The sequence below is a fragment of the Anopheles ziemanni genome, chromosome 2 (assembly GCF_943734765.1).
Source record: "Anopheles ziemanni chromosome 2, idAnoZiCoDA_A2_x.2, whole genome shotgun sequence".
NCBI lineage: Eukaryota > Metazoa > Arthropoda > Insecta > Diptera > Culicidae > Anopheles > Anopheles ziemanni.
Window position 1 is genome coordinate 9,659,868 of NC_080705.1, and position 12,266 is coordinate 9,672,133.

A 12,266-nucleotide genomic window follows, 5' to 3' on the forward strand; every position below is an offset into this window, starting at 1 on the left:
CTCGACGGCGTGGGTTCGAATCCCAACCGAGACCGGACTCTCCCCTATATGAGAGGGAGTGACTACCCGCGTACTCAAAGGGAAAAAGTCTCGTAAGCCCTTAACCGGGCAGGCATGACCAACTCGAGGTTGTTACGCCTAAAAGAAAATTTTATTTAGTTGAATCTATTTCTTCACTCTTGTTTCTTTCTTTTCTGTTTTTCCTCTTTGAATGCAAACGAACATTTTACTATCAAACGATCTGTTTTTATTCAAAAGCAATTGCTGCGCAAAATAATGCTTGTATCAAACTTTCTGTTTATTACTTTAATTTGGTAGAAGAGAAGGGAGAGAGGGAACAAAGATGGTGATGAACATCTTCAGTGGTGAGGTAATCGCTTTATGTTTCCGTTAATTAATAATACCGCGAATCATCATTCGTGAGTAAGACAAACCACGCCTGTCGTCTTTGAAACGGTGCCACATCATCGCACTATAATCATTTGTTGTGTTCTGATAACGCCCGTTTAAATTAGAACTGTGGCACTTGTTGTACCACCAGGCTCCGTGATGTGATCCAGCACAATTATGAGGAGCTAAGTCATTATCACGATCGAATGTGCTAAACTTTTGATTCTTGTGGTAAGTCATCGAATCTCCTGCTGACCCTGAGTATGTCCCTAACTTCTTCAACACATACAACTCCGATTTGTCCCCTATCTCAAACTCATCATACTTAGCGTATCCGTAGTTTCCATGGAAATCTTTCACCTCCACCAGCAGTTCATGCGGTCGGTTTTTGGTAATTTGATGCACGTATTCTAGCCCGAGCCAGAACTCGCCATCAACATCCCCGAATCCATTACGATACTCCGTCCAGTTTCTATAAAAGTCAACTGAGCCGTTGAACCTGTGCTGGATTACTGTCCAGCCACCTCCGAACTTAGTTTGTTCGCAAAGTACCTCAAATGGTTCTGAATTTTCCGCTACATGGATCATGTGTCGGTGGGATAGTTTACTCACATGACGACATGAAGAACCAGCATATAATAAGTAAACCTCGAGTATCTTATTGCTTTTTTCCGTCAGCGTACTCATATTTCGTACCGAATGTGTCAAGATGTCAAGAGTTTTTTTGTTCTCTCCAAGTTGCTTCAGCTCAGTTTGGGTCTTTTCCTGGATGGTTTTTGTTTCAGTCGACAGCTGTAGCTGCATATTGTCCATCTTGGAAATCACCTGATTCTTCACTTCTTCTAAGTTGGTCCGTGTTTTCTCTTCACTTGTCTTAACAATCTGCAAAAGAAGCAAACATCAACTTAATTAAGTCGAATATCTTGATTTTCTGGACTGGATCTCCAACACCTAATGCATGCTTCCTTACCTTTTTCAAAGAATCGATCTTTTCGTTAATATCATTTTCGTGTTTGGTTAGCTTCTCGTGTAGACGATGCTCCGCGTCCTACAAAGAGTCGATATTTCTCTCCTTTATAATCGTGCTTTCACTTAAATTGTGCTGTGGATTTACCTTCAGCGAACTCTCCACCTCTTGTAGTTTGTCTTGCAAGTAATCGAGCTTTGTCATTAAAAGCTCCATCTCGAAACCTCCTACTGCCATTGTCAGTCGGGCTGATAAAACTACACCAAAATACAGCACCAACATATAACTACATTTATTCATGACTTTCAACTTGCTGTAATTTAAAGCACCCAAACGAACAATCAGAACGAAAGATGAAACACGACTGACGATCGTTCGGATTCGTTTGGCTCGGAAAGGCTAGAAAGAACAGGAAACTAATTCTGATAATGTGTTTTGAGCGATAACGCGTGCAAAATCATCACCAACACTGAGCCAACTGTTCGCGAAAATATTTTGTCAAAAACATATTCTTCCTAAGCGATCCATAACTTTATGGTAAACGACAGCTCATGCCACAAACTGAGTTGAGAACGTGAACTGATAATGTTATCTCGGACGGTAATTCCCCGCTTCGCTTTCTTACTCGTCAAACGCTCAAGATTCGTTGGAGTTCCGCGACAGCCGAGCGGTAGCGCCGGTTAAAAAAATCGAGCTCACCAACTCGACGGCGTGGGTTCGGATCTCAACCGAGACCGGAATCTCCCCTATACGAGAGGGAGTGACTACCCACATACTGGGTAGGGAAAAAGTCTCGTAAGCCCTTAACGGGCAGGCATGATATGATGACCAGCATGGTCGTTTACGCCAAGAAGAAGAAAATACTAATGATATAGTTGATAAAGAAACTGAAATATGGAGACACAATTGAACTGCAAAATAAGTTAGATCAAGAACAAACTACACCATTTCCTAACAATAAATAACATATTGCACAAATACAGCAAATCGATTTGCTAGTTTCGTTCAAAACTAGTCAAGTATACTCAAAATAAATACATTGCTAAATGTAGTTTTTTTAGCTTAAACCCCTAACAACCACGAGCCAAACATGATAAAAATCAGGAACGGCGAGTACAAATAGTAGAGAGTTGATTACAAGTAATTGATACCAATTGAAACTAGCATTTTTTGTTGAGCTATCGTAAAATTTAACAGTCCACCGATTTGTTGGAGAACAATCCGAACTCGACTGTGACTGTATCTGGTGAAGTCAAGTGTACTCGAGAGCTTCCACCACAAACCGGTATCAACGTTTTGAGTGAAAGCAGTAATTGAGTTAACTTTTTCTACTCTATTTTTGTACGTTTTTTTTTATCAATCCCTGAAGCTTTGAGGCTGAAGTTGTTTTATTTACAGATTTTGTACAGTTCAATAACAGATACACAAAAAAATATAGTATCGGCGAAAGTGTCAGTAAAACATGTTTAGCCAAGTTTATTTAATATTAAAGTTAATTTAACTTTAACTATTGGTTATAAACAAAGATTTACCATTGCCTATGGTCCTACTCTGTGATGTGTCTGTCTGTCTGAAGTGTAACTCAAAGAACGAACCGGAGAAAAGTAGTTAAAAAAAACCTTCCCTGTCAATGTGCTCGGCGAAAAACGTGTATGCCGATGAGCAGCATTTATTCCTTCAATCGGTGTAATCGAAATAATTCATCCATACTTTTATCTGCACCATGTGCTTCCTTCGAGTACCGACTGCTGGTCGGACATGCTTCCTACTGAAACGTTACATTTATTCCGCCTCAAGGGTCCACCACGATCGAATGGATCCCGTCCAGTCCGGATGGACTGCTGGTCGTTCGGAGCTTCTTCTGCCTCACCTTAAAGGCAGCTTCAGTGGCTGAATGAAGATTAAGATGCAAGCTCGGTAGGATTTTTATGCCGAATGGAAGTACACTTTGAGAGGCGCTTCCCTCACTCGCAACCGATCGACTGGGAAACGAACTTCGTTGTGAGTTTTTCAGTACCTTTTTAGCAGACACAAACCGGTAATGTACTCGCTCGAGAGGTTCGATCAAATTTCTATCACAAAGCTGCTGGATTAAATTGAAGCTTCAATGGATTTCAGTTATGTTCATTTTGCAGCAAATTGTATTCTCTCCTTCACTGTTTCAGGGATTCTAACAAAGAACGGCATAACGTTTAAACCTTGAAACCAGTACTCCGGTGGATACAGGAGCATTGTACGTCAGTTTTCAAAGAGTTTGTTTAAAAAAAGCAATTTTAACTTCTAATATAATTTTATTGCATTTCACAATCTAAAACATAGGACCTTTGAAGTAGTATTACTAAAATAAACACCCTTTGCATCGAGAAAACCAAATTACATCAAATGTATTTTTTTATCACAAGTACACAATACAATGATAGCATTTCACTCTAGGTTCACGGACGGCAAAAAAAATACACCGCAATGCAAAGCGAACGGTAATAGGACCATAACAGACCGAAACCTCAAAGAAAGCCACAGAAAAACCAGAGGGCTGAACTTTTGCAATTTACTTTTTGTCTTCCAAGCAACGCTTTCCCTCAAGAATGCGTTGTGCATTGGTGCACTTAGCATCCGGCAAAAGTTTAAATCGGCTTCATCCGGAGGAAAATTGAACAAATAAAAAACACGGCCCAAACACTGATCCCTGCGCGTTCGCTCTGCCTCAATGCCCGGAACTCTCATAACAATTCAACGTAATCTTATTTTTGTACTAATCTCAATTCATTTTCCAAAGTTGTTCCTTTGGCGGTTTTTTTTTTTGCATTTGCATTCCATAAGCATATAACATTGCAACTCAAAGCAACAGAGCAAAATGAAATGCGCTTTTTTTCTGTTGTGTATGACTTGCATAGTTGCAAGAAAATTATTCCATTCTTTGCCATTGGATTTTTTGCTCTTTTGCATTTCAAACTCTTCCGCGAGAATTGCGAGGGAAAAAAAGTTCATGGTATCTTAGTGTGGAAGCTTCCCCTGTACGATAAAGGAGAAAAGAAACCGAGATAACTCACAATGGAGAACAACATCTCGGAACGGAAAAGTTTAATTGAACGCTTATCCTGGCTGCAATATCAAGCAATATTCAAACAAGAATACGTTTAAGCACATGAAGTTGAGCGTGTATGCATAAACATACTTAATCATGGATAATAAAACGCTCTTGTTTACGAAATTCGTTGTAGAATGCCATGATATGGAATAATGAATACAATTTCTGAAGTATCATTTTAAAACAGGACGTTACTGTGCTTTTCTAAACCGAGGCTAAACGGCACTTTTCTTTGTAGAAAAGAATGTTGATAACCTCCCATTATTTATTCGGATTCTATAGGTTGAAGCAAAGATTTATTTTCGGCCCGTGTCAAAGAATGAAGCGTTACGAAACAAATCCCTTCGGAATGCAAATGAGTTCGATAACTTATTATCGGAAGCTCGGGGTCGCCTTCGCCATGGCGCAAACACATTCCGTACCAGGATATCCAAGACATATAGAAAGGAGTCTTCTCGTCCCAACGTCCATGAGATTGTGATCCGGCCAAACGAAATTACGACATTCCAGAAGTGGCCGCTACAGTCCACGCCAAGCTGTAGGAATGCATGCGTGTTATTTGGCAGAAGTTTATTGCTCGTCACCTTCTTCCCCCATACTACCCGGGGGAGGATGGGGAAATCTTGGAACATAGTTCTCTCGGGTCGAAGTTAGAGAAATAGCAATGGTGTTGGGGACGGAGCTTTTCAACGGAAGCAAAACATAAAATCCAGCTCACTGTCGGGCCGTGTCCAACACGGAACGCAACACAAAACCAATGCTGTCCGGCACATGTTCGGTTGGGAATTTGTAGAGTCGAATAAACGTCCCAGAGTATCCCAAACTCAAATCGTTTTGTTGTGCATAAGACTCCAATCGTGCTAACTTGTACGTGATTATTTATTTTCGAGTTTTAAATCTCTCCAAATTCGCATATGTTATTGAACTAATCTAAGTATGATTCAATAAAACATGGAGTAGTTTTCAAACAAACAAAGTACATTAATTTTTATGTGTAATGAAAGTCACTAAGCCGTGTCAAAATGATTTATAACATAAAATCAACTTTACATTCGGTTGTAAATTAAACGAGTGTTTAGTACAAATGAATGCATCAAAACACAACTCATTAAATGTAGATAGAAAATGTTTCTCACGGAATTGACAACCCGAGACGTAATAATTTAACCCGTAGGTGTTTTGTTTATTGTAAGAATTTTTATTGCATATTGCTTACGTTGATATTTATTCCTGTTTATTGCAATCGAAGTGTGACGAGATTAAATCCTTCGCTTAATACTTTTTTATGCCTTGGCATTCGTTTACACTCAAATCTCAGCCGACGGACCTCCACCAATCCAAGACTTGTAGTAGTTTGTTCAATTTGGCTTCACCTGATTGAGCTAAAGCAACCCAACACGCTTGAATGCGGTTTTTCGACGATCGACACTTTCTCCGTTTTCTATTTTCTATCAGACACAGTGCATTCGAGTTTGTCTACAATAAAATCACTCGCGATTGAATATTTGCGTAATATAGGAGAAACCTGAAGTAATGCAATAGTTTGATCTTTATCCTGTGAACTGGAACACCATTCCTACGCCTGCGTGTGCGAAGTATATTCCATTCCCGACGCTCGTTAAAACATTCTCTAAAACCTGTTTTTGATGGTCCTATTCATAGAATAGTTTCCGGTTTCCTCAAAATCCATAGCAAATTCAGACTTATCTTCATAGTTAGTACTACCCTTAACGGTTCTGTGTTCTAGGAGTTTCAAATTCCCTGGTTTTACTTTCTAGCATGGCATCATTTGTCACCGACCTTCTACACCTGCCCCTGTCGATATATATATTTGAGAGAACGCTTTGTAACACCAAAAAATGGGTTTACTATATTGAAAGGCTCTCGCCAATCGTACACTTCCTACCCTAGCATCCGATAAGCTGAGAGTTTGGGGTAAACAATACAATAAGTCTAGCCTTGAGAGCGGACTGAGGAACATTACTGCTTTTACGATCTACTGATCAGCATGGGAAAAAGGGGGAGTTGATCGAATAAATTAGATGATTTTATATTTTGTTTTTTGTCATAAATATTGTCCATAAACTCTACCGCTCGTGCAGCGAAACTGATTGTTAAACTAAACCAACATAAACCCGTCGAGAGAATGAGAACCTATGTACATATAATTACAAATAAAATGGATTTTACCACAGCGACCTACAACGAGACACAGAATGAATATAGGAAGAATAATTTTGAATGAGAAGTGCTCAATATGTTTAAATCCGCCAAACTTCGTCGTCCACCGTTGACAGCTTTCCTCCGGCGATTGTCATCAAGGAGTTCGGTAAACTTCGCCTCGACGGTGCATCGCTGCTGCCCGGCGGGGGATAGTTATTGTCCGAATCTCATGTACCGTTGCCGCTGACGGACGACGACAGTGACGACGAGGAAGGGCTGGACTTGGGCCCACCGGCACCGGCACCATTGCTGCCGGTACTGCCGGTACTACTACCTCCACTACTAAAGCTACTACTGCCGGTCGCGTACAGGTTGCGCGTGGGCGAGCGAACGTTCGCGGTCGGGTTATGATACTTGAGCAGCTCTACCACCGTTATCGCAACCTGCACTGTCCCGCGACCCTCCAGGACGTCCGCGGCGCAGCACAGTAGATTCTATAATGATACGGTACACAAGAGGAGAGCAGTGTAAGCTAAGCTGAATGACGGCAAGGACGTTCGATCCGTAGCGAGCGATCGATGATGAAGAAGGGAAAACCCTGATCTCTAAGGGTGCTACTAAATAAATATCCAAACCATTAGGGAACTCATTCGCAACTCAAGCGTCACTGGTTTATTAGTTTGCTCCAACTCAAGCCTTAACGTCAATCAAAAGAAAGCCGTTCGATCGGGTACTGGGATACATGATAAAGCTAGGCGCCACACGCGGTTTACGATTTCGTTACGTATTTCTTCCCTTTTCGTAAGCATAGTGCATCGTTTGAGTTTGAAATGATTAGTGAAAGATAGAACCATTGGTTCGTACAATTTCGATTCCTTCGGAGAATGATACGGTAAAACGATGTCGCTTTTCCAGCAAGATATATTGGAGGATACCGAAAGGATAGAAGGAAAATCGCATCTAAGAATAGATTCATTGCTGCCTCTTTACTTCCCTTCCATTCGATTACGTTCTTATTTACCATCAAAGTACGTAACTAGAGCACTTAACAAATAGATATAATTTAAGTACAACTAATAGCCTTTGCTTTCCTTATTCGATAATCGAAGAAGCCATGGAGCTGCCATAAATAAACAAGATCTTAAATTTTCAAACTAAGAGATTATCATGCGAAGGAATGATTTCGTTAAGTGTTTTTGTTTCCTTTGTGATGTAAAGTAATTTTAAATCCTTCCTTCTGATTGTATTTGTGGTCCTTTGGGTTATTTCACAATAAGAGACTTATTGGGTTTCGGTGAATGACGAACAAAATCAAGGGCACATACATTTCCTTTCATCTGCATCGGTTGACATTCAACAACTGTGGAGAGAATATTCTTCGGTTTTCTGCTATTGTTGGTGTTTGGGTATAACTAGAAACTTTTCTTGTGGCATTACAATAGAAAACGTTCTAATTATTATCATTATTGTACTCTGTAACTGAACCTTACGCAAACGCGTTGAGATTGCGCCATCTGTCGATGTTCGTGATTGGAAGTTTTGTAAACCGTACTACTCAAAGCTTACTTTGGTGTTCATACCAGTAACATTAAGACTACCCATCTATATCCTCCTACGAGTCCCTAAGGTCGGAATATTTCTGACAGTGCGATGAACTTGTTTGTAGTGTTCCTAAACAATAGAAGTTAAATCTATAAATGAATAAATTATAAATAGTTCTCTTACATTTAATACAATAAGGTAGGTGGAAATTAGTCATAAGTACTCGTAAGTCAATATAAAACACATGTTACGTTACTTTTGAACTCTGATTTTTTGGTTAACGTGTTATGTTAAACTATTGTGTGTTTGGAAATCTAGGTAAACCAGATGGAATGTCTTTAGCAGCCTATTTCTTTAGCAACACAACAAGCTGCCGTTTTGAACCTGTTGGCCATTAAACAAGCCGACTAGAAACCGAAACTGTACGTCTGTAGGTAAGTAAGACTTTAATGGATGCAGATTTCAAATTATTTCCAAACCTGGCGATGAAAAAAACATCGGAAAATTCACTCTCTATGCTACCTACGTTATTTGCTGCCTATGTGCCTTTTGCGAGAAGCGTTCGAGGTTTATCAGATCGATAATAATTAATCACTGAGATTAATACATTTCACTGAGAAATGGAAAGCACTGTACTGTTTGAATATATATCCTCCAAGATATATATATAGACATGATTAAATATTTCATTTATCGTAAGGCAACTCTTATGAAATTTTTCTTCACACTTCTGAATTTTCACCCAGTGGTATAGTCTTCTCCGAGATCTTCTCCCGTGTTTAATGTGAAGCGACATGTTTCACATGCACTTCAATCACTTCTTTTCTGCGTACGCAATAGTAACTTTTAATGTTTTGATTATAGATTGTTTGCCTTGTATCGACACTATTTAAACTCTTGCCCGTATGTACTAGAGCAGCACGGATTGGTTTAAGTGTAGAAGTTGAACTTTTGCTTCTTTTAACCCTACAATAACTGGCGTGAAGTTTGTTTGCTTTGCATTTACTTTCATGAGGGCGTAAATTAATGAATTGCAGAAACCAACCAATAAATAATTAAATAAATCAAATAAACACACACTATGAAATGAGCCTCTTTTGAACGAATCAATATGAACATAAACAAATTTAACTTGTCCTCTAGTGGATCCATCCAGACTATGGAGGTAAAAATATTTTTGTGAAATGGATTGCCAAATGTCTAAAATGATGACACGATTGAAAATGGTATCCACTTTATGTTCAAAAAGCTTTCTCCCGAACATGATGCAACGTAATTTGTGAATTTGAATGATAAAAAGCATTTAAATTTTGTAAATTAAACCACCCAGCGTGCATTATGAAACTTATCATGTGTGCACTTACCGCGAATGCTGCATTTTAGTGTATGCTTCAAGGAGAAATGTATGATCGATTTTACGGTGATGTTCTTTTAAGGATATCAGCGATCCATTTTAAGTGTACGATTGAATGAAAAAATTACCAAAAATATATATCCCATTCATACGAATGCTATCATAGGATATCAGCAGCATTGCTGCTACAATTATTTTAATTCGTTCGTACATAACTATGTGTTCAAGAAATAAAGAACTTAAAAACTAAATGAAACAGTAATCGGAAAATAGCATCAATGAATAAATACATTAAATATGTGAAAATATAAAAATACACGAATGATTGCAAATGCCATTGAAACACTTTTGGACAAAACAAAACCTAATTACGAAGACAATGGATAAAAATAAAGATAAACAACAGTGAAAATGAACGTTCCCAGGCACAAAATAGTTGAAATCATGGGATGTTCCGATTCACGGCGTTGCTCAGAAACCTCATGAAAGCAGTGGGGGTCACCGGTTGTGTCTCCCGCTTTCTTTTCATCGCCTTTATATTCCTCGGTTGTAGCAAGCTCTTCCGGTGATTGTTGTTGTTTTGCGGACACCGATATCTCACTGTTCAGTATCTTCCGTCCACCCGATGCTGCGTTTTCAAAAAACTCTATTCGCTTCGTAACAACCTTCTGCCGTCCTGCGTTGGTTTCTTCCTCTTCGTCCGTTTGTGTGATGTTGAAGTTTTCGTTTCCTCCGTCTACCGCCTTAGCGCCAGTGAGCGGCTGCTCGGTGGTTGGTGTGTCCAGGTCGTTGGATGAAACAGTAGCACCCATGTCGGGGAACATCCCACCCACGATCGGTTGGGCGTTGGTGGGAGTGAACGCATCGCAACCCTCTTCCGCTTCGTTTTCCATGCCATTCGGACAATCGTCGTCGCACGATGTAAGGCTCGTTTCGGAATCTTCATACTCCCGCAGTTCGCCATCGTCCGTGCGACAGCGGAATTTACCAATGTCGCTATCGTACTCGCATTCTTCGATAATTTCGTTCAAATTCGATTGCATATCCCCGGCAGCACCACCGGTTCGCTGACTCCGGCGATTGCTACGGGACGAGGGAAATTTCCGCTTCCTTCCGCCGTTGGGCTTCGACGAGTCGCATTTGCGGAGATCCAACGTTACCGGAACGTTGCGACGATCCTCAACGATTTGCCCTGTAAAGGACACCTGTGAAGAACCATGCATTGCTACTGAGGTAAGGAGCCCGGGCTGTGCTTGAGCGGCCGCTAGGTCACAATCAAAACTTTTCTCTGGGACTGTTGAGCTGTTGGTGTTGGTTGCAGCAGCCGGTGGTATGGCGCACACGGGCACCAGTGGCCCAATCGTGGGCGGTGGTGGTGGCGGTGGTGATCGGGGACGTCGCAGTAAGCCGATGGCCGATAAACCCGGACCAATACCGGGTGCGGCCGCCACCGCCGTAGAGGTCGTCGAAACGCTCAACAAGGCCGCTATCGTGCGATACATCGCTAACGGGTTTGGCGGTCGTAGGGCCACACTTGAACCCTGCCCTCCCCGTCCTTCCTCTTCATCGTCCGCTGCCCTTGTGCCACTCGCTTCCAACGATGTCAACGTGGGTTCGGCCGTGGTTGATGGAACGATGTCCTGACAGGAGCAAATCAACTCCTGCAACCAACACCAATAGCAACAGGATAGAGAGAGAAGAAAGTTAGTGCGCGTTGACGCCTGTTCTGCTGTTTTGTTTAGGGCTAGTGCCTAGTTCTAATGCTAATGTTGCTGCTCATTGCTGAACGCAGCCGATCCAGAGGCAGCAACTTGTCAAATGTTTTCCGCACATATTGCCTTCGGCGCGCTTTCTTCACTAGTCCAGCCCTCTTTCGTTACCACTATTTACAACTATATTATTTACAAAGAAAGCTAACTCAAAGAGCATTATGCTTACGCAACATATTTAGCGCGTTTTTGTCATTTAACAAGCAGTGTATAATCATAATCTTTCTCTATCATTTTTTCCAGCACAGAATGATGACTACGAAAGGATACCCGATATAAGTAGGATTATGCTCGGAAAGGATCTGGTTCATTTCCCTTTGTTTAATCGTAGCTACATAATACGAGTGTATAGTGAGAGACATGTTTTCTTATCCTCCACAGGATATGTATATGAGTTCTTGAATAAGTATGATGAAAAAGTAGAAGTAATAATTTTTAAGGAACCATTTCTTATATTACTTGTTAAGTGTTAACATGAATCTTCTTCGTTTAGATCGACATAAATAGTGCCTATTTAGCGTGCGCCCAGTTATTTAAAGGTGAATTGCGACATAGTTTCGTTGGTGCATTTGAAGCGTGTTTAAATTTTTAATAACACTTTTTAATTCAATAATCGTTGGATTCTTAAACAAGAACATAACAAAGGAAAGTCCTAAATCAGTGGTTTATGTATACGTCTTGTAAAAATAGGAATTTTGATTGCCCACAACGAACAATGTAGAAAGTAAAGGATCTTAAAAAATGTGAAACGTAGCGAATTTTTTTATTCGTTTCAACGAGGGTTCTGCAAAAAACAGTTATCACTTTCCGTCTATTTAATTCAGGACTTCCCTTAAAAAAAGGTTGGCAAAGTATAGGGTCGCCAAGAAACCATTCTTTAAAGCTCTTTCAATAACTTCAATTGCAACCAATTCAAAGTAAAAAAAACGAAAAAGATAACAGCTACTGTAATCAGTTTTCAATTTCTTTCTTGCATTCAGATTCTAAAATGTA

General features: G+C 40.3%; 2 protein-coding genes across 4 annotated transcripts in view; both read right to left on the reverse strand.

Moving 5' to 3' along the window:
- Window positions 1-390: 390 nt before the first annotated feature.
- On the reverse strand, window positions 391-1,594 carry LOC131294947 (microfibril-associated glycoprotein 4-like). Its single transcript, XM_058323005.1, has 3 exons — window positions 1,505-1,594; window positions 1,361-1,438; window positions 391-1,272 (listed from the first exon to the last, which is right to left on the reverse strand). Exons 1-3 carry the CDS (start codon window positions 1,592-1,594, stop codon window positions 391-393), a joined length of 1,050 nt encoding a protein of 349 aa, XP_058178988.1.
- Window positions 1,595-6,554: 4,960 nt separating this feature from the next.
- LOC131282523 (leucine-rich repeat and calponin homology domain-containing protein) overlaps window positions 6,555-12,266 on the reverse strand; it is a 30,619-nt gene continuing 24,907 nt past the window's right edge. For 2 of the 3 annotated variants that reach the window (XM_058312014.1, XM_058312013.1), the window contains one exon: window positions 9,775-11,165. In XM_058312014.1, coding sequence (XP_058167997.1) covers window positions 9,873-11,165 — 1,293 coding nt within the window. In that variant the 3' untranslated portion in view covers window positions 9,775-9,872. Of the gene's footprint in view, window positions 7,103-9,774; window positions 11,166-12,266 lie in introns of those variants that run through there. The other variant, XM_058312015.1, reaches the window with a different exon arrangement.

Coding starts and splice junctions, on each gene's coding strand:
- LOC131294947 (XM_058323005.1), bottom strand. CDS start 1,594: ATGGCAGTAGGAGGTTTCGAGATGGAGCTTTTAATGACAAAGCTCGAT. Junction 1,439..1,504: donor AGGTGGAGAGTTCGCTGAAG/GTAAATCCACAG, acceptor GACTCTTTGTAG/GACGCGGAGCATCGTCTACA. Junction 1,273..1,360: donor AGATCGATTCTTTGAAAAAG/GTAAGGAAGCAT, acceptor CTTCTTTTGCAG/ATTGTTAAGACAAGTGAAGA.